Here is a 22,459-nt window from a genome sequence, read left to right as displayed (position 1 = left end):
GCTTCTCCGGCCATGCTGAGGCCGCGTCCCACATGCAGCAACTAGAAGGATGTGCAGCTATGACATACAACTATCTACTGGGGCTTTGGGGAAAAAAAGGAGGAGGATTGGCAATAGATGTTAGCTCAGAGCCGGTCTTCCTCAACAAAAAGAGGAGGATTAGCACAGATGTTAGCTCAGGGCTGATCTTCCTCACAAAAAAAAATAATAATAAATGCAGTAATATGAGAAAGAAAAAAGGGAAGAATGTGAGAGATTTGAGCAGGAGGGCAGGCTCAGAAGAACTTGATAATCGAATGCATGAGGGTGAGTGAAGGAGGAGAGTCTAGGAGAACTACCATGTCTGCAGCTTGGCCAACTGGGAAGAGAAGGATACTCTCTGAGATGGGGAATACAAAAGGAAAAATTAATTAGCTTTTGGACCAGGTGCATTTTGACATATCCGTGGTACACTCTGGTTGAGATCCAACATTAGGCAGAGAGATATTTGGGAATAAAGCTTTGATACAGGTTTGATATAGGGCTTAGATTCAGGAGTCATCAGCATATAAATAATGAAGTTCAAGTGATGGATGTGGAAGTCACCCAGGAAAACTAGGGGAATATAAAATGAGAAGAAGGCTGAAGTCAGAGGACTGGGGAATACCAACTTTTGATGGTTGGTCCAAAGAAGAAGAATCAGTTAAAGAAATAGAGAATGGAGTGGTCTGGGAGGTAAAGGAGATGAGGAGTGGTGCATCTAGAGGCAAGAGAGAAAGTTCAAGGAGTGGTTAATGCCACTAGTTCAAGGAAAGGACAGACTTCAGTTTCCTCGGCTTTGACAATCAGGAGGTCATTAATTATCTTGACAAAGGTTCTGTGATTGGGGGAAGCTGGAGCCAGGCTGCAATTGGTTAAGGAATAAATGGGAAGTGAGGAAATACAGGCAAGAGTTGAATATTTCAAGAAGTTTGGCTCTAGAAGGCCAGAAAATAGGCTAATAAGTCATAGTTATAGGGGATGTAAGGAAGGAAGGCTTTTTTTTTTTCTAGACAGGAGAGACATGAGCATATTTATATGATGAAGAAGAAGGAGTTAGAGTAGAGGAAGAGGCTGAAGGTTCAGGAAAGAGGAACTAATTGATGGAACAAGGTCTCAGAAGAGATTGGGGAGGATGTTTTATGTAGGTACTGGAGCAGGAAATGTTAGAAAAGAAGGGAAGAAAATAAAGATGAGTGAAGGTATAGGTTAGTTTGTATGAGGAGTGGGTATGGATTGAAACTTGAGGGAGTTAATACCTAATCTTGTTCAGTTAAATAAGTAACGTTATTTCCCGTATCAGTCAGGTTCTACCAGAGAAGGAACCAGGAGGAGGTATATCTACATATATACATAAAGAGATTTATTGCAAGGAATTGGCTTATGCAACTGTAAAGGCTGGCTAGGCAGGTCTGAAATCTGGAGGGCAGGTTGGCAGTCTGGAAACTCTCGGGCAGAAGGCGATGCTACACTCCACAGGAAGAATTTCTTCTTCCTCAAGGAAATCTCAGTTTTTCTTTTTTTCCCTGCAAATTAATTTATTAGCTTATCAAAATTTATATCTTTAGTAACTTCATTTTTTTAAAAAGTGTTTTCCAGCTTTATTCAAGTATAATTTGACATATAAAATTGTAATATATTTAAAGTGTGCAGCGTGATGATTTGATATACGTACACCTTGTGAAATGATTCTAACAATCAAGTTAACACATCCATCATCTCACATAGTTAAGTTTTTATAAAAAATTTTTGGTGAGAACGCTTAAGATCTATTCTCTTAGCCAATTTCAATTATACAATACAGTATTATCAACTATAGTCACCATTTTATATGTTGGATCATCAGAACTTCCTTTATAACTGAAAGTTTTTACCCTTTTACCAACATCTCCCCATTTCCTGCACTTCCTAGCTCCTGGCAACCACCATTCTACAGTCTGTTTCTCTGAGTTCAACTTTTTTATCTTAGAGTCCACAAATGGGTGATACCACGAAGTATCCGTTTTGCTCTTAAGCCTTCCAACTGACTGGATGAGGCCCACCCAGATTATCCAGGATAATGTCATTGACTTAAATCATCGTAGATGGTAACAATGTCTAAAAAATATCTTCACAGCAACACCTAGATTAGTTTGATTGAATACTGTACTATAGCCTAGCCAAACTGACACATAAATTCCCTGTTGCACCTGGAGGGTAGGAGGGTAGGTGGGCTGGAGTGGGGAATCAGAAGAATGGCACAGAGTGAAAGAGTTTTGCTGACCAAAGGCAGGTAAAAGGATTACTGAGGAATGTTGGGAACCTAGCTATCAAAGGTCACAGTGAGTTGACAGAGTACTGCACAGGGACTTAGGAAACCTAAGTTCTAGCTCCACTCAGCTATATGACCTCAGCCAAATCTCTTAACCTCTCTGGATTTCAATTACCCATTTGTGAAGTGAGCTTTCTAAGGCCATTCTAGTTCTCACATCCTAGGAATCCAAATTCTAAGAATTTAGGGTTACATAAAAACAAGTGGCCTCATTGTCCGGTGGTTGAATGTTCTATAGGGATAACTGAGATGTGTGCATGGAGAAGGAGGTCCCAGACACATAGCCTGGGATGGCCTGGAATGGGGGCATGTCTGGAATGGCTGCAATTTGAGGCCTCAAGTACGAGTGCTCTGGATCGTGCCTGGAATGAAGGGCCCAGAGGCCCACCAGCTACAAACGGAGCCCACAGTTCCTCTGATGACAACCCGGAGTTGAAAGGCAATCTCTCAAAAAGACCCTCCGACCTACAGGAGGTCACCAGATTAACTGGGTGATATAACTATGCCTGCTTCCTCGTTTGGATCATCATGGACTCCACAGTGGCTGGTACTGAGTCCTCAAGCTCCCCCTGCAGAGCAGAGCAGGGAGAGAGCCATGTCAAGGGAACACAAGGCCAGGCCTCTTGAGCAGCCCCACAAACAGAGAAGCCTCACGCTGCACAAGCACAGTCATCCAGGAGACAGCTGAGGTCAAATCCCTGAACAGCAATCACCAACAGGAACCACCTCTCCATGCAGGAGAAGAATCCCCTTAGACTACAGCTCATGGATTTCAACAAAGTTTTTGGCCCAATAAACTCAAGTCCCGCCAATGAGAGCGTGCAATCCTTGGTGTTATCATGAATTTGGACTTGTATGTGCTGGGGAAAGACAGTAAATACAGACCGATAATTGACTTAGGGCATATGAGAGAACATTTAAGGATCACTTCAGGTAGGAAGACTATATTAGTAATCATACATATTTGAGGGGTTTATTTCAGGGAAAAACAATAGAGAGAGATGAAAAATGAAGAGGCAACTAACATTTATTGAACATCCATTATGAGTTCAGGTACTCTTCAAAATTCCCTCATTTAATTGTGACAACAATCCTGTTGGAAAGTAGTAGTATTCTCGTTTTTCAGATGAAGTCACCAAGACAGAAAGCAGTTGATATGTTTGTGGGTGGTATGAGAATCACGGGGACAGATGTCAGAGGTCACTGTGTCCCCTCCCTCCCAAACCTACACCCCTGTCTATTCCCCAGTATTTAATAACTGAGCAAACCTAAGCAAAAAGTGTCTTTTTTCTTTTTTTTTTTTAATTTTTTGTTTATTGCAGTAACATTGGTTTAGAACATTGTAAAAGTTTCAGGTGTACATCATTGTACTTCTATTTCTGCATAGATTACATCATGTTCACCACCAAAATACTAATTACAACCCATCACCACACACATGTACCAAATTATCCCTTTCACCCTCCTCCCTCCCCCCTTCCCCTCTGGTAACCACCAATCCAATCTCTGTCCCTATGTGTTTGTTTATTGTTGTTATTATCTACTACTTAATGAAGGAAATCATATGGTGTTTGACCTTCTCCCTCTGACTTATTTCACTTTGCATTATATCCTCAATGTCCATCCATGTTGTCACAAATGGCTGGATTTCATCGTTTCTTATGGCTGAGTAGTATTCCATTGTGTATATATACCACAGCTTCTTTATCCATTCGTCCCTTGATGGGCACTTAGATTGCTTCCAAGTCTTGGCTATTGTGAATAACGCTGCAATGAACACAGGGGTGCATGTACCTTTGCAAATTGGTGTTTTCAAGTTATTTGGATAAATACCCAACAGTGGAATAGCTGGATCATATGGTAGTTCTATCCTTGATTTTTTGAAAAAAGTGTCTTTTTTTCTATTCTCTGTTTCAATTTGCCAACAAAAGGAAACTCACCCAGAAACCCTCTAAATCTTGGTAGAGCAAATGAAAAAAAGATTTGTTGGACTTGGTACAAAACCAGAGCTCAGGAAAACTACATTACTTCGTTCAGTCATATGACAAAAATTTATCAGGTACCCGTGTTGTGTCAGGCACTCTGCTAAATGCTGTTACTTGTCCAAAGTCACAAACAGTATGCAGCAGAATGAGGATTACACTCAGGTCTTTCTGATGTCAAAACCTGGGCATTTTTCACACATCCATGATTTTCAAACATCTTAGAAACGAAATCTTACAAGGAATTCCAATATGAGGATCACACAGTTGGAAAACCATGTCATGCTTCTGCCCATGAGTTTTGACAAATGCATACACCTGTGTAACCCAAACTCCTATCACGGTATAGGATGTTACCATCACCCCAGAAAGTTCCCTCTGGGCCCTTCCAAGTCACTTCCTGACTCTAACTCCCAAGAGGCAACCACTTGTCTGACTTTTCCCCCACAGACTAGTTGAGCCTGTTCTGCATTCAATCTGTTGTTATACTACATATCAGCAGCATCTGGAAAACTCCACTGTACACCCAGGAGAGAATAAGAATGAAAAGGCAAATAACATCTAAGTACTATTATGAAAATAGTTTTAAGTTTGCAGTGGTCTGGGGCCTCCAGACCACATTTTGAGAATCCTTTGCTCTAGGGATTACAGTATTTTGTTTTGTTTTAAATGTTAATATACTATTCTTTTTTGTCTTCTCAAGGCAACCTCTGCAGAGCAAGTCTCATCATTCCAGTGAGCACATCAAACTTGCTCATGCACAGCAGCCACCAAGGCTGACCTCAGTGCCTTCAGGAAAGGGCCTGTGGACTGCTCAGCAGGACCCTTGCTGAGCCCCTCTGGGTGGTGCCCACACTTGGCTCTTATATAATTGCATGTGTAGTGAAGGAGAAGGGAAAGGGTGTCCACACGGGGCAGACTGGCACAGCTTCCTGGACATAATGTCTAATAGGTTGGACATAATGTCCCTACCAGGACCTCAAAGATGGAATGATCATCTCTGGTTAAGCTTCCAGAAGGAATAGGGAACTCCTTAACAGATGGTTGAACCCACAGAACATGGGACTGTGGGTGAAGTTGACAAAGTAACAGACAGATCATGCCTTTAACGCTGACTCTCACATGTCTGTTGAGTGTTGAGTTGCAAAGTAAGGAACATCCAAGCTGGTCTCTTCAGTTCAGACATGTGACATAAGGGGACACATATGTCACTTGGCCTCTTCACCTCACATAGTGACTTTGGGCTCAGCAAGAGGTGGGTGCAACATGACAGTCTACAATCCAGCCAGCGTAATCCTGACCTACAGCAGTGACCAGACCTTTAAGCACCGTTGACTGCGCTGAGGTCAAGTCCAGCAATCCACAAGAGGACCCTCACCCCACAGGTGCGCAACTTCTGAGGCAAGAACCTAGAAAAAGTGAAGATCACTACCAATCCTTTAGAATAATTCCGTTTCCAGACAACATCATCCTTATTCATATAATCACCTCTTCTGCTACTTGCCATTAGTGCCTTGGAGTGGATTCCTTCCTCTAGCCACCCTGTGGACAGTAGAGCTGAACCCTGCTCCCTCTTTTTGCGCCATCTTCTCACCTTCCGGCGCTATATTGGACAATGCTCTCCTGCTGTTCACAGGGTTTTTTTTTTTGAGGGGAAGATCAGGCCTGAGCTAACATCCATGCCAATCCTCCTCTTTTTGCTGAGGAAGACCGGCCCTCAGCTAACATCTATTGCCGATCCTCTTCCTTTTTTTCCTTCCCAAAGCCCCTGTAGATAGTTATATATAGTTGCACATCTTTCTAGTTGCTGTATGTGGGACGCGGCCTCAGCAGGGCCGGACAAGCGGTGCGTCGGTGCATGCCCAGATCTGAACCTGGGCCGCCAGTGGCAGAGCGCACACACTTAACCACTAAGCCACAGGGCCGGCCCCTGTTCATAGGGTTTTCATGGCCAATTTTTTCAGAAGTGGGTGGCCAGGTCCTTCTTCCTAGTCTGTCTTAGTCTGGAAGCTCCACCGAAACCTGTCCACCATGGTGACCTTGCTGGTACTTGAAATACTGGTGACATAGCTTTCAGCATCACAGCAACGTGCAGCCACCAAAGTATGACAACCAACAGAGGGGTGGTGTGGTTCCCTGACCAGAAATGCACCCGGGGCCATGGCGGTGAGAGCGCTGAATCTTAACCACTAGAGCACCAGGGCAGGCTCTTCTGCCACTAAAATAGCAAAATTTGTATTCAGTCCAGGGAAATTTTTGGATAAATTAATTAAGTGCCTTTGATCACTGTCTGCTTGATTCCAACCAAAATTCGGAGTTATCTGAGGGGAAGAAGTGAGGTGAAAAGGAAATCTGGCGGGGGCGGGCGCTCAGCAATCCTCCTGACCGCCGCTGTCACCAACGCCCGGGGCGCCCGAGCTTGTGCCGGAGCGCGCTCCCGGACATCAACGGCTGGGCTGCCAGGGTGCGCGCATGCGTCCTCCACCAGGGGAAACTTTTTCTTGCAGCACCGGGAGGCGAGCCCTAGAGGGCGGGATAGTTGCGGCCACAAGAAGGGGCTTCCGGCGGCGAGGAGCCGTGATTGGTGGAGCCTAGGGGAGGGGGCGGGGCACCGGGAAATTCGAATAGGAGAGGCGGGTCAAAAGAGGGAGTGGAATGGACGCGGGGGTCCCGGCGCAGCCGAGGCGACGCGAGATGGCGGCGGCGACCTCAGGTACGCGGTCCCGGCCTGGCGGGGCGGGGCGCCGAGTCTGGAGCCTTGTGGGGTAATGCGTCGGAGTCCGCTTCGGACTCCGCGGGTTGTCCGGAGAGGCCGGAATGGCGCGGGGGCGGGGAGGGAAGGCGGGAGTGTGGGAGTCACAAGCTGGTCGGCCCTCCTCGCTCTTTCCTTCTCACTGTTTCCTGCTCTCCGCGCGGATCAGTAGACCTGGATTGAGACCCGGTTCCAGCACTAGGGTTTCGTTTGAGCCCAGCGCACTTTTCTGTGAGCTTCAGTTTCTGTCTGTAAAGGGGGGACAATGCCCCCATCTCAGGAGATGAAGTGAGTAAGCGAGCGAAAGCGGCTAACGTTCTCACCTAAGGACAAAAGGAAAGGAGCTGGATGCGCGTCTTGGGGAAGGGTTCTGTGTATGAGTGGTGTTGGGGTGCGGGGGCGTCCCTGGGAGCTGTAGGAGGGCAGGCCGGGGTTCAGACGGGCTGCAGCGGGGTGTGAGTCGACAGCATAGGATGCGCTGAGATCCCAGGAAAGGGAAATAAGGGACTGTTGCCTTTCACTCTAGCCGTGGAAGTGAGTGCTATGTTAGGGCCGGAAAGGCTGTGAGGACGCTCAGAATCTGGTATTTGTTTACATATGTCTCGGCTCTCTTCCTGTAGACTGAATTTTGGTCGGCGATTAGGTGGGCACCATAGTAATTTATTTGAGTCCTTTACTGTTTGTCAGGTTCTGTGGAGAAACAAAGCTTTTAGTAGAATGTCGAACACATGTTGAGCCCGTGCTAGGCGCTGAGCGCAGTTGCAAGCACTTTATGCTGATGAATTAATCTCCACACAGTGCTATGAGGTGGTTACTATTATTGTCCCGGTTTTACAGATGAGCAAACTGAGGCATAGCTGTGTTAAGTAACTAGTTCAAAGTTAACACAGCTAGTAAATATTGGGGTCTGAATTTGCACCCAGGCAGTCTGACTCGAGAGCCTCTGCTCTTAACCATTATGCTCAAGCACATGATCTTCCTGCTGTCTGAGCATAACCTCCCCTCATCTTTCCAAGGCCCACTGTGTCTGGTACATAGTTAATCTCGTAAGAATGCTTGAATGAATACTGTGCCTTCTCTAGAGGAGCTTATAGTCTGTTTCAGTAGTCATATAAACATATAATATGAAAAACAATGAGAGATGTGTATGCTTATGTATATACATCTATCTATATGCTATAAGAGTTAGAATCTGAAGTAAACCCTTGGGTATTCTGGAGGACTTCATTAAGGAAGTGATATTTGAGGTGGGTTTCAAAGGTTGGACAGGAGTTTGCCAGGCCTTGGCAGGACGAAAAGACCACCAAGTGATTTCTTATTTATGATGTATAGAGAGGCTAAAGTTGCTCTCTTTGGCTCAAATTCCTAATCAATAAAAGAGAAAAGAATTCAGCTGAATGAAAATTGGGAAGGGATGGGGGTGGGGTGAGGGAGTAGAGGGGTGAGGGGGGCCGGGGGGGAGGGGTGGGGGGGCAGAGAGTTAGAAAAAATAAGTGCTAGCCTCGCGCAACCTGAAAGTTGCTTTTATGTAGTGTAAGCAGCTGTTTATGTGTGCCTCTCTTTCCCTCCTCCCCTGGACTGTGAGCTCTGGGGCAATAATGGCAGTGAGCCACTTTTATGATGAAAACAGGAAACGAACAAGCCAATGTTTTATGTTAGTTCATTTACCAAATCTTAATTTGTTCAGCAAATACTCCTTGAGAGCATGCTGTGTGCCAGGCATTGGGGATACAAAGGTGAGCAGAGAAAGACTTGTTTTCATTAAGTTCATAGTCACATGGAGAAGACGGACAAATGTGCAGTTACAGTGGAGTGTGATGAGTGCTTGGATGGAGGAGCTAAAGAGAGCCATAGGTGCACCTAACAGTGCCCTAGAGGGGCAGTGATTTTACAAGGGAAGGTTTTTTAGAGGAAGTAAGGTGTAAGTGTTTACCTCAATCACTTAGGGGGTGGGTGCGGTAAAGAAGATATTCCAGGGAGAGAGAATAGCATGTGCAAAGGCGCAAATGTGTGAGAGAACTTGGTGTGTTGTAGAAACTGAAGGAAATTCATAATGGCTGAGAGCTTACAGCACAAGGAAAGAAGTGGAGAGAGAATGATTGGAAGGGAGTGAGACTGGAGGCAGGGAGACCAGTTGGAAGACTGTTGAGATGATGACCTTGGCAAAGATTGTGCAATGGGAATGGAGAGAAGTGGACTCATTTGAAAAGGTAGAATTGACAGATGTTAATGAATAACTGATGTGGAAAGTGAAAGAGAAGGTAGAGTGAAGGAAGACTCACATTTTTGGGGTTGGTTCCATTCATTTTCATTAGAGAGCACAGAAGGAAGATGAGGTTGCAGAGAGATGGGGAAGGGTTCCGTTTAGGACAGGAGGAGTTTGAAGTATCTGAGAACCATGTAAGAGAAGATGTCAGGGCAGCAGCTGTGGATCCGAATTTCAGGAGAGAGCTCTGGTGTGGAGGTGTTGATTAGGAGTCATCAGCTTTAAGATGGTAATTGAAGCCAAGAGAGCAGGTGACCATGCCCATGAAATGAATCAGAGTAGTGGTTCTCAGGGGCAGTTTTGTTCCCCATGGGGACATTTGTGATGTCTGGAGACATTTTTGGTTGTTAAAATAGTTGGGGGTGTGTGTGCAGAATGCTACTGACATGTGTTTAGCACATAATGTGTGCTACCCATCCTACAATGCACAGGACAGTCCCGGCACAAAGAATTATTCAGCCCAAAGTGTCAATAGTGTTGAAATTGAGCAATCCTGGTCTAGAGAGAGGATAGAAGGAGCCTAGAAAAAACATTTAAGACTGGCAGAAACTGAGAAGGAGTGAACAGAGAGCTAGTGGTGGGTGGCAAGGGAAAAGTATATTTCCCAAAGGAAAGCAGATCAAGAATATTGAATACTGCTGGGAAGTCAAATAGGATGGGGACTGAGCATGTCTACTGGATTTAGCATAAGGAGGTCATGACCCTGCTGAACGTTGAGGGCAGAAGTGTGTAGCTGCCTTGAGTGAGTAGCAAGAGAAAGAGTATAATAATAACAATAGCAACAGCTATCATTTACTGAGCACTTGCTGCTGGCACTGTGCTAAACATTGTATGTACATATTTCTTTGACTCTCCACAATCTTGTGAGGGTAGATACTGTTGTTACCTTTTTTTGTGTGTGTGAGGAATATCAGCACTGAGCTAACATCTGATGCCAATCCTCCTCTTTTTGCTGAGGAAGATTGGCCCTGAGCTAAATCCGTGTCCATCTTCCTCTACTTTATATGGGACGCCGCCACAGCATGGCTCTACAAGCAGTGCGGCGGTGCATGCCCAGAATCCAAACAGGCGAACCCCAGGCTGCGGCAGCGGAGCACGCACACTTAACTGCTTGCGCCACTGGGCAGGCCCCTGTTGTTACTTTTATAAAAAGAAATCGAGGCTTGAAGAAGTTAAGAAGCCTTCCCAAAATCACACAGCTAGAAGGTGGAACTTGTCTGACTCCAAGGCCCATGGAGATACAAAGATGAAGGGGCTGAGAAGGCCTGGGGCTTCATATAATGAACTTTGGAGTTAGACCTTCATTTGAAGCTCTGTCCCTAGCTAGGTGTTGACCACCGGTGAGTTAGCTAACCTCTCTATACTGAGGTTTCCTCGTTTGGAAAATGGGGGATGAATATAAAATAAAACACTTACTGAGCTTTTACCAAGTACCAATGCTGTTCTAAGCACTTTTACATGAATTACCTTATTTACTGCCCTAACAATCCAACTGGTAGGTGTTTTTATTTATTCCCATTTTACAGGTGTGGAAATTCAGGCACAGGAATAGAAAATCATTTCTCCAGATTATTTAGTTAGTTTTAAGTGGCAGAGCTGGGATTTGAACCCAGGCCATCTTACCTTGAATGATGAACCTACCTACTATGTGCTAGTTATTTTGATGGCATTTTACATGTTACTACTTTTAATCCTCATTAAGCCTTTCCACGGCCCACCCCATTCCATTTTATAGACAAGGAAACTGGGGCACAGGGTTGTTAAGTCACTTGCCCAAGGTCACAAGCTAATTAGTGTTAGAGCTGGAATTGAAATTCAGCTCTGTCTGACCAGAATCTACACTCTTTCTAAGTCACCACAGACCTTCCCTTTCCCTTGAAGTGATCACTAAGCTTCCATAGGTGCTTCTGTTTCTGCCATCTTTCTCTGTTCTCACAAGAAGCCCTGGGAAAGACAGGCAAGGGAGAGGCTCCTGCACACATCTTTGACAAGTCAGTGAACCTCTTGGCACCTTAGTTTTCTCATCTGCAAGTTCCTGTTCACTTGCTGCTGACTTGTAGGATTGCCATGAAGATCAAATGAAAACTAGATGTCCAAGTGCTTTGTAAACCATAAAGTGAGGAATGGTGCTATCAGCTTCATGTGTCAGGTGAAGGAACAGAAGCCCGGTTCTTGAAATAGGCCATCTGCTTATGAGTATGCCTCACGCTGTGTAAGATTCTTTCCAGGGGTAGTCGGTCCAGCTTTTTGTCTTGGCCACATGCACTAGCCTCTTGACTTACATGAGTCCTCTGGCTCCCAACAACTAGCTGCTACCACCAGCAAAGAAGGAGAGTCAGCTGCCAAGAACTTCCCCAGTTGGTATATAACAGGGAGGTAATACAGCATCCTCATTAAAGGCAGATTTTGGGAGGTGAAGAGATCTAGGTTTGAATTTGGCTGTTAGCTGTGAGCCACAGTATGGTATCGTCCAACGTAAGATAAAGAAACACCCTCATAAGATATTTTTCAGCCCATTCAATCCTCATAAAAATAGTCGTTTTTTTTAGTTTTATAATGTGTTTTCTGATGATAAAAATAATTCATAACCTTTTTTTCCCCCAAATGACTTAGATTTAATTATCAGAAGCAAACTGAACAGAAAGCTTATAAGAGAGAAGAATTGCATGTCTGCCTTTTGCAAATTGAGTTGGGACAAAAAGACAGGGGCTGCCTCTCAACCTTATTCCTGCCAAACGAGGACATCCACAGTGTTGTGTTTTTTTGTTTTTTTTGGTGAGGAAGATTGGCCCTGAGCTAACATCTGCTGCCAATCCTCCTCTTTCTGCTTGAGGAAGATTGTTGCTGAGCTAACATCTGTGCCAGTCTTCTTCCACTTTATATATGGGACCCTGCCGCAGCATGGCTTAATGAGCGGTGCACAGGTCTGCACCTGGAATCTGAACCCGTGAACCCCAGGCTGCCCAAGCAGAGCACGTGAATTTAACTGCTACACTACTGGACTGGCCCCTTGTTTTTTTTTTTTTTTTTTTAATGTAAACCTTACAACAGTATAGAACTGGTTAACATAGAATATAAACCCACAAAATACCCCATCAAGAGAAAACCATTGTTAACAGTTTAGTGTGTGTGTTTATACACATGTAAGTATGTACTGTAAACCCCAGGTAAGAAATAGAGACACAGAAAAGTAAGGCAGTTCATTGACTGGTTTTGGGTGGGGTCAAATGTCAACTCTTAATCTTGAGAATGACCCTACGAGGTGCTGGTCTACTAACACCTTGGCAATTCAAAGTGTGTCCCATCAGAAGTGTCTGGAAGATTGTTAGAAATGCAGAATCTCAGGCATCACCCCAGGGACTGATGCCAATCTTCCTTTTAACAAGACCTTCCAGGTTATTTGTGTACACGTTACAACCTACACCCCACTGGACCTTCTTATAGACCAGAGAAAGAATTGAAGCCAAGCTTGGGGACACCCGCAGTACAGCCAGGGTGGAAAGAGCTTCCTCAAAATGAGCTGTGGCCCCTGGCCCTCCCAATGATATCCCCAGGACCCCAGCCTCCACACCTTCTTCCCCGCCCCTCTGTGAAGGTTATGGAGGTCTCTAGTCTATAAGATGCTGGGGTTTTGTTTTGTTTTTAGGCTCTGCTTATTCCTCCTTTGAAGAGCAAAAAGACAAAATGTAGACTATGATACAAGATAAAGTAATGGCCACATGGTCCCAGGTATAAAATACCCTGGTGCTCAGAAGAGCTGCTGCACCTCTATGAGTGTCTTCATTTTGTAAAAAAGGACTAACAGAACCTACGTCTCAGGGACACCATAAAGATTCAAGTGTGCCTGGCATGTAGTCAGTGCTTAATAAATGTTAATATTTGCGAAGTACATGATAGGGTTTACAGTCCCTGACCTGTATATAATCTCTCTCCTCCAGCCCCCCACTGTACCCCTTGTGAGACCATATATTTGATTCATCTTTTTGTTCCATCTTTTCCTTCTCTGCTCGCCCTCACTGATGGAACACATACACAGTCCTGCTTCACTAGTTCTCCAGGGAGGCCATGCTTTCACACCTCCATGCTTTTGCACATGCCATTCCTTCTGCCTGGAATGCTTGGCAAGCTCCTATTCATCCTTCAGAGCTCAGCTATATCAAGTAGCTCCTCCTCTAAGACTCCTACCCCCATCTCTCAGCAAAGCTGATCCCTGCTTCCTCTGTGCTTCCACCATACTTCATGCCTAAAACTTATCTTCTCTCCTCCAGGAGCTGGTCGCTGTCGGCTAAGCAAGGTGGGAGCTGGCCGGCGCCCGCCTCCAGCTCGAGTAAGGGTGGCTGTGCGACTGCGGCCATTTGTGGATGGAACAGCTGGAGCAAATGATACCCCCTGTGTACGGGGCCTGGACAGCTGTTCTCTAGAGATTGCCAACTGGAGGAACCACCAGGAGACTCTTAAATACCAGTAAGGTTCACTGGCCACTCTTCCCTCCTATCCCTCTCAAATTAGGGATTGCTTAGGCCTGCTCACATTATCAGTTGCCCAGATAGTTTCTCATATCTGCCTCCTCAGGATCCTTGCTGCTTCCTTAGCATAGCTTTCTTCTCCACACCTTCATTTGTTCCTTTAGGAAATGTTTACGGGTGCCCACTGTGATGGGTCCTCTGTAGGATACTGTGGGGAAAGACTGGAGGTTAAATCAGACACATTACTACTGTTCACAGTCTTATGGGGGGAATAGGCACAAAGAGGGGAAGGAGCAGCAAAGGTGAGTAGGAGATCTCCGACTAGGGTCTGGGGGACATATGGGAAGGGTTGGGGGAACATAGACCAGCCAGCCAACCTAGGCTGCAGCTGGGTGGTGTCAGAGAAGACCACTCAGATATGAGGACAGAACTCCCAAGGGCAGCTACTTTAAGATCCCATTGGAGGGGGCCGGCCCTGTGGCTTAGCGGTTAAGTGTGTGCACTCCGCTACTGGCGGCCTGGGGTTCGGATCCCTGGCACGCACTGACGCACTGCTTCTCCGGCCATGCTGAGGCGGCGCCCCACATACAGCAACTAGAAGGATGTGCAACTATGACATACAACTATCTAGTGGGGCTTTGGGGAGAAAAAGGGGGAAAAAAAAGGAAGAGGATCAGCAATAGATGTTAGCTCAGGGCCAGTCTTCCTCAGCAAAAAGAGGAGGATTGGCATGGATGTTAGCTCAGGGCTGATCTTCCTCACAAAAAAACAGATCCCATTGGAGATTTAAAGTTCAGACTCCTTGCCTGTCATTCTAGGCCAGGGGGTGGCAAACTATAGACTGCGGGTCAAATCTGACCAGGAGTCTTTTTGTAAATAAAGCTTTATTGGAACACAACCACACTCGTTTACTTATAGATTGTCTATGGCTGCTTTCTGACTACAATGGCGGAGTTGAGTAGTTGTGAAAGGAACCATATGGCCCACAAAGCCTAAAATATTTACTGTCTGGCTCTTTACAGAAAAAGTTTGCCAACCCCATTCTAGGCCCTTGACAATTTGGCTTCCATTTCTTTCCAGCCTCATACCCCCAACATATGCTATACTCACACTAATCCCTGCTATGGCCTCAGCTTCTCCACCAGAGTGCAGTGTGAATGGACTACAGGTGTGTTGAGTCTCTAGTCATAAGCAGCATCCTCTATTGACTCCATTATGGTGTACAAATACTACTTTCTGTATATACTGTGATGTGAAAAAGATTGGGAAGCTCTGCCCTTTTACACCATGTCTTGTCTGTGTGCTATTTTTGATAGTTAGAACATCTCTCTCTTCTCTCTTGGGCAAAATCCTCCTTCCTCAAGCAGAATCAGTTACTCTTTCTAGTGTGTTCTCCTCTTCATTTCCTGAATCACAGCCAAGTATGAGTATCTATCTAACCCACTAGACTGCAGAACTCCCAAAAGCAGGGACATCAGATTCATCTCCATATTCCTAACACCAGTACAGGGGCTGGGATGGATGGTGTTCAGTGGGTGCTTTCTGAGGTCTTTGTGCAAGAAAAGGGATAGAGACTCTTTTAAATCCGAGCCCAGTGTTATCCTCTAGGTCTAGGTGAGAATGGAACCCTCCACTAATTTCCTCCTTTCTTCCTGCTCGCAGGTTTGATGCCTTCTATGGGGAGAGGAGCTCTCAGCAGGACATCTATGCAGGATCTGTGCAGCCCATCCTAAGGCACTTGCTGGAAGGGCAGAATGCCAGTGTGCTTGCCTATGGGCCCACAGGGGCAGGTGAGGGAGCCAGATAGGGAACAGCTATGGGTCAGAAAGGGCTAGGGCGTGGGGAGGAAAATCTCACAGCTCTCTCCACTCTTCCCCAGGGAAGACACACACAATGCTTGGCAGCCCAGAGCAACCTGGAGTGATTCCCCGGGCTCTCATGGACCTCCTACAGCTCACAAGGGAGGAGGGTGCTGAGGGCCGGCCATGGACCCTCTCTGTCACTATGTCCTACTTAGAGATCTACCAGGAAAAGGTGAGGCCCTGCTCTGGTTGGGGAGGGAAGAGACAAAGGGTCAAAATAAGACCCAGTTCTAAAACATGAAGCTCTGCTCTAGCGAGGAGGTAAGACGTGGAAAGACAGAGGTTGGGGTAGCAGACGGTACAACTTGTGAGAATCCAAGAGAGAAAAGGAGACTGATCCCCAAGAAGTAAGCAGCCTGTGTCTGGAGAATTGGCCCTACCTCTCACTGCTCAAACAGGTATTAGATCTCTTGGATCCTACATCAGGAGACCTGGTGATCCGAGAAGACTGTCGAGGAAACATCCTGATTCCAGGCCTCACACAGAAGCCTATCACTAGCTTTACTGATTTTGAGCAGCACTTCCTGCCAGCCAGTCAAAATCGGACGGTAGGAGCCACCCGGCTCAACCAGCGCTCCTCTCGCAGTCATGCTGTGCTCCTGGTTAAGGTGAGGCCCACTGACAGGGGTGAGGACCTCAGAAGCCCCTACAGCCTGAGCTAAGCCTGGGGCCCTTGCTCTTACCCCCAGGTGGATCAGCGGGAACGTTTGGCCCCATTTCGCCAGCGGGAGGGGAAACTCTACCTGATTGACTTGGCTGGCTCAGAGGACAACCGGCGCACAGGCAACAAGGGCCTGCGGCTGAAGGAGAGTGGAGCCATCAACACCTCCCTCTTTGTACTAGGCAAAGTGGTAGATGCGCTGAACCAGGGTCTTCCTCGTGTGCCTTACCGGGACAGCAAGCTCACTCGCCTGTTGCAGGTCAGGCCACCCATCTCAGGGCAAAAGGAGCTGGAGAAGGAGGTTCTCAGGCCTGCTGGGGGGTTGGGGAACAGCAATCAAGTAATGGGAAGGCGGTGCTTCTGACCCACCCACCCTGCCCAATTCCCATCCCTTAGGACTCTCTGGGTGGCTCAGCCCACAGCATCCTCATTGCCAACATTGCCCCCGAGAGATGCTTCTACCTAGACACAGTCTCTGCACTCAACTTTGCTGCCAGGTCCAAGGAGGTGATCAACCGGCCTTTTACTAATGAAAGTCTGCAGCTTCATGGTGAGGACTGGGGTTGGCAGGAGTGGAAAGGCCAGGTCTGGACAACTGAGGAGTTTGCTGAATCCACCAAGCATCAGCACAGAGGCTGACCACCCCACCTTCTTCCCCTAGTCTTGGCACCTGTTAAACTGTCTCAGAAAGAACTGCTAGGCCCAGCAGAGGCAAAGAGAGCCCGAGGCCCTGAGGAAGAAGAGACTGGAAGTCCTGAGCCCTCAGCAGCTCCAGCCTCTGCCTCCCAGAAACTCAGGTGAGCAGAGGGGGAGGGGCCTTGGGCATATTTCCTTTCCTGTTGTGTCTGGATTGGGTGCAGAGCACCAGTGGGTCTAGCCTGTAAGATCCTTGAGCTGCTGACTTGTTCCTCTCCCATTCACCCAAAATCCTACTCTCTTGAATTTACTGAAGTGCTAAGATCAATTTCTGTCCTCGGTGTCACTGCCTGGGGATCTAAGGAGGCCACCTAGAGCTCCTCGTCCCCTCCCTTTCCATGTTCCAACCTCGTTAGGCAGTCAGCAAAACCTTACATTTTGGGGCAGCTGTTTCAAGGATGAGCACTTTTGCTTCTGGCTCAAGGAGTAATCTGGATCAGGTCTTTCAGGTCCAGAGGATAAAAGAAAAGCAAAGGAGACAAGAGATGAAGAGATGGTTTGCTGAGACCTCTCAGCCTGCGTTAGAGTCCAACCTCTCCATGACTCTCCAAGGAGCCGGTTGCTGTCCTAACTTTGCCCTGCTTCTACCCTCAGTCCAAACCAAGACTCTCTAAACTAAGTCCCTTCTGTGTGTGTGGCCTGCCTCCCCAGCTCTGATAGCCCCACCTCATGGCCCAGGATGTACTAATCCTCAGGTCACTCCTGTTTAGTGGTCCTGCTTTCTGTGTCTAACCATGACTTTCTAAGGAGCCAGCTGCAGTTTTAACTTTGCCCTGTTTCTACCCCGAGACCAAATAAAGCCTCTCTGAACTGTATAAGTCCTAAGACTGCTGAACAGAGGTGACCTGAGGAGGCCAAGGATTAGTGCACATTCTGCCCCAGGGGGATATTGTAGTTGAGGAAGGATGGCATACATGAAAAAGTGCTTGCTCAGGCCCGGCTCAGTGGCTGAGTGGTTCAAGTTCTGCGTGCTCTGCTTTGGCGGCCCGGGTTCATGGGTTCAGATCCCTGGTGCGGAACTACTCCACTCACCAGCCATGCTGTGGCAGTGTTCTACATACAAAAAAATAGAGCAAGATTGGACCGGATGTTAGCTCAGGGCTAATCTTCCTCAGCAAAAAAACAAAAAAAAAAAAACTTGCTCACTCAGAACCTCATCTCTCAATTTTGTCCTTCTCAAGCCACTTGTCAGCAGTCCCCTCTCCTAAGTGCACAAACTCAGAGAAACGTACACAGCCGCACATCTGTATTACATGTGAACAGGCAAGGTTTCTGCCTGAAAGGCACCCTGGGTGAGCTCAGAGATGGGGCACATCAGACCTAGTCAGACCCTGACGTCAGGGGTCTCATGTTTCAGGAGGGGATATTTCCTACAGGAATATCAGTATATGATGCAAGGTAAGATAGTAGAGAGTGTAATAAGGAAGGAGGAGCTTTTTGCTCTATGAGAGCCAGGAAGGAAGAAATGACTTCTAGTCTTCACCCATATTTTCTGATCCTGCTCTTCCTAGGTACTTACACACAAAGAACAGGGCAGTCTCTGTCCTTGAGGAGCTAGTTCACAGTGTAGGAAAGAAGATAACACAGTCAAGCTGGGCATCATGGGAAAGGTGGCATCAAACGGACTTTGAATGATAATTGAGATCAGATGTGAGAGAGAAAATTCCAGACAGAAGGAGCAAATGTTAGGCATCGTCATGCTCAGATTAAGTCAGGACTCTGCTTGCATAGGCCTTTGCTGCTGCCCACAGGAGAAAGGCTTGGCATTTGAGGTCTTCAGTGGCTTTCAAAACCCTACTGAAGGTGACCACCTCTGTGAACCTTTCCCCAACTGCTCCTCCAAATGGACAGACACAAAACCCTTGCTGTCACCTTATCATGGTCTCTTACTTTGTTACAGTAAGTACGTCCAGGGCAGGGCACTGTCTTAGATTCTGAATACCTGGAACACAGGTGTTGATTAAATGCTGTTCTCATCTGATCTCCTGGCATCCCTGAGAGGTTAGTTGGGCAGGTAGCACTCGATCCCCATTCACCTGATGAAGACACTGCACCCAGAGAGTCTGGATAACTTGCTCATGGTTGCCCAGCAAGTTAACACTAGGGTTCTGGAAACAGAAAACACCATGTTAAGGCATGATAAGGGGAATCCTGCTGCTGGAGGGGTTGATGAGAGAAGAGGTAGGTAGAGAGTAACCTCTTTGTCTGCTTAGCCCCCTACAGAAGCTAAGTAGCATGGACCCGGCCATGCTGGAGCGCCTCCTAAGCTTGGACCGGCTGCTGGGCTCCCAGGGGAGCCAGGGGACCCCTCTGCTGAGCACCCCAAGGCGAGAGCGGATGGTGCTCATGAAGACAGTGGAGGAGAAGAATTTGGAGATTGAGGTAAGTCTTGGGGAGGTGGGGGCTGGGATTCCTACTGGACTTGAGAAGCAATCTGAGAATCTTCAGATAGGGAAGGATACTGAAAGGCTGGATCAGATCCAGTTTTCACCCCACACCAGAATCCCTCAGTTCTCCAGCTCCTGCTTGAATGTCCCTAATGTGGCTGAACTTTGAAAAATAATTGAGATCAGATGTGAGAAGAAAAATTCTAGGTAAAAGGAACAAATGTAAGACATTGCCATTTCCTGAAACACAGCTCAAATTAAAGTAGGACTCTGCTTGAACAGTCCTTCCCTTCAGTGTTTCACAAAGTGGCTTATTCCACCTCTGGGCAGTCCTGATCATTAGAAAGCCCTTAACTATATTGGGCTCCAACTGTCTCCTGGTAGCTTCTCCCATTGGTCCTCACCCTGCCCTCTAGGGCCTCAGAGCCCTGCACACTCAATTTCCTAATTCACTGTCCTTCAAGCTGCCCTCGAGTTGGTTCTGGGTCACATCTCTTCCTGATCCTTTCCAACAGAGGCTTAAGATGAAGCAAAAAGAACTGGAAGCCAAGGTGCTGGCCCAGGAGGCTACGGACCCAAAGGAGAAAGAGAATTGCTCTCCCATAACGCATCGACCCCTTGGCCGCCGTACAGTCACGGTGCCTAAGCCCCTCAAAAAGGCTGTGGTGATGCCCCTACAACTGAGTAAGTTTGGCTCTGGGGGCCAGGAGGGCCCAGATAACTGAGATCTCAGAAGGGAGGAGGTGTTAGGAGCAGCTGTCCTCATGTTACTCATGTCCTTCCACCATATGCCAGCCCCAAGGAGGGATGAAGAGGATCTGAAATACAGCTGGGTGTTCTGCTCTAAGACATTTAGTACAGTGGAGTAGACTGACAAGTGCATGATTGATTACCATGCAAGACCAACCGAGATTACTTTCAAATACAGGTATAAGAAAGGTCATGTGGAAACACAACAAAAGAAGAGGTTAACTCAGGGTGGAGGGAAACGGGAATCAGAAATGGGAGAACTAGGGGGCCAGCCTGGTGGCGTAGTGGTTAAGTTTGCGTGCTCTGCCTCTGCAGCCCAGGGTTCGCCGGTTCGGATCCTGGGCACAGACCTGCACATGGCTCATCAAGCCATGCTGAGGCGGTCTCCCACAAAGAAGAACTAGAAGAACATACAACTAGGACATACAACTATGTACTGGGGCTTTGGGGAGAAAAAAAAAAAAAAGATTGGCAACAGATGTTAGCTCAGGGCCAATCTTGGTTAAAAAAAAAAAAAAAGAACCAAGTGGCTATCAGGGAGGGTGACTCCACAATTGTTGCTTTCAGTTCAGGAGCAGGCAGCATCCCCAAATGCTGAGATCCATATCCTGAAAAAGAAAGGCCGGAAGAGAAAGGTAAGAGTACCTGGAGGCTTAAGCTACACCTAGAGCCTAGAAGTAAGGGGTAGTGAGCTCTAGAGGGAAGAGCCCTGGCCATGGAGTTACCGAACCTGTCAGAACACTTACCAGCTATTTACAGTTCTTCCAAGGTGCTTACCCTCTGAATGCAGAGGTGCCTCACAGGGCATTTAGGATGCAGTGCAGTAATATGAATGTACCGAGCAGAGTACTTGACTTTCTTCCTGATGGCTCTCACCCTCAGTCAGTAGCTACTTACTAGGTATAGTGTGTAGCCTGGGCCCTGCCCTCTACAAACTTAAGAGCCCACTTCCGGAAACATGACCTAAGCACTCAAGAAATGGAACAACACTATAAGAACTACCTAAAACCTGAGATGACATGGGGGGGGTGGGGTAGGGAGGTGTCATTTATTGAGTACCTTCTGTGTGCTTTTCTAGGGTTGAAAGCATATTCTTTCCTTTTTAGAGATGAGGGACCAGATTTAAGAGCTTGTTATGTGCTTTACATTCATTAATTCATTTGATCCTCACAGCAACTCTACTGCCACTCTATCACAAGTCGGATAAAATGAGAGCCCGGAGAGTGACCAGAGGGGAGGGTGTTTGGACAGACACTTGACAGGACGGAGAGAGAGGCTGGGGAGGGCGTGAGGTAGCTGCAGTTCGGCTCCTATCCTTGGCAGAGGAGTCCAAAGCAGTTTGCTGCCACGGGCAGAACAGCAAACTTGCTGTTTCTGTCACTCACCTCGCCCTGCCTCATAGCTGGAGTCCCTGGATGCCTCGGAGCCGGAGGAGAAGGCTGAAGACTGCTGGGAGCTACAGATCAGCCCAGAACTACTGGCCCACGGGCGCCAAAAAATCTTAGATCTGCTGAACGAAGGCTCAGCCCGGGATCTGCGCAGCCTGCAGCGCATTGGCCAAAAGAAGGCCCAGCTCATCGTGGGCTGGAGAGAGCTCCACGGCCCCTTCAGCCAGGTAACCGCCCCAGGAGGGCAGCCCTGGAATGGAGTTGGCACTGGGGGGAGGGAGAGCCTGGCACGCCCTAGACCCTTCTCCATCGCTGCTGTCCTGCCAGGTGGAGGACCTTGGACGCGTGGAGGGCATGTCCGGGAAACAGATGGAGTCCTTCCTGAAGGTGAGCTCGGGCTTCCCCCCGCCGCCCCCTGCCTGTGCCCGCCCGGCTGTAACGCTGCTCTCCCTTCCCTCTTGTGTTGCAGGCGAACATCCTGGGTCTCGCCGCCGGCCAGCGCTGCGGCCCCTCCTGACTGCTGGCTCCGCTCCTCGCCTTTTTTTTTTTTTTTAAATCCTTGTATAACCGCTTGTCGTGTAAATACAGTTTTTACTCCAGTGCTTCAGTCTGATTTTTGGGACTGCGGGGGCAGGGCTGGAGGTATAATTGCCCTTGGATGGACCACCTCTAACACCGCCGGCTAACTTCTTTGGGCGCCATCTTTGAGAAAACATGAAGCAGAGCAGGACTGTAAATAACCCGCTGGGGGTGGGGGGTGAGGACGGTGGCCGAAAGGAAACAAAAAGCCAACACGAAAGCGCGAGGACGACGACCGTTAGGCGGGCGCGCGCTTAGGGTTTAGCCCCGCCCCATCCATACCCCCAGCGCGCGCTCCCCTATTCTCCCGCTCAGCAACGACAGCGGTTTTGTGCGCGTGC

At 47.5% G+C, this 22,459-nt stretch overlaps 1 protein-coding gene across 1 annotated transcript; it reads left to right on the top strand.

Moving 5' to 3' along the window:
• Positions 1-6,938: 6,938 nt before the first annotated feature.
• On the top strand, positions 6,939-22,141 carry KIF22 (kinesin family member 22). The gene is made up of 14 exons (XM_087417301.1): positions 6,939-7,024; positions 13,598-13,793; positions 15,458-15,585; positions 15,675-15,829; positions 16,056-16,265; positions 16,347-16,577; positions 16,715-16,868; positions 16,980-17,115; positions 19,228-19,396; positions 19,917-20,085; positions 20,719-20,786; positions 21,554-21,766; positions 21,867-21,926; positions 22,009-22,141. The coding sequence occupies exons 1-14, from the start codon at positions 6,967-6,969 to the stop codon at positions 22,054-22,056; spliced, it is 1,995 nt and encodes a 664-aa protein (XP_087273427.1). The 5' UTR covers positions 6,939-6,966; the 3' UTR covers positions 22,057-22,141.
• Positions 22,142-22,459: the final 318 nt, after the last annotated feature.

Source organism: Ceratotherium simum, chromosome 26 (assembly GCF_057802395.1).
Source record: "Ceratotherium simum simum isolate JZ-2026a chromosome 26, ASM5780239v1, whole genome shotgun sequence".
In the NCBI taxonomy this organism is placed as follows: domain Eukaryota; kingdom Metazoa; phylum Chordata; class Mammalia; order Perissodactyla; family Rhinocerotidae; genus Ceratotherium; species Ceratotherium simum.
Note: the sequence above shows the minus strand (reverse complement) of the source record. Positions and strands in the feature narration are given on the sequence as shown.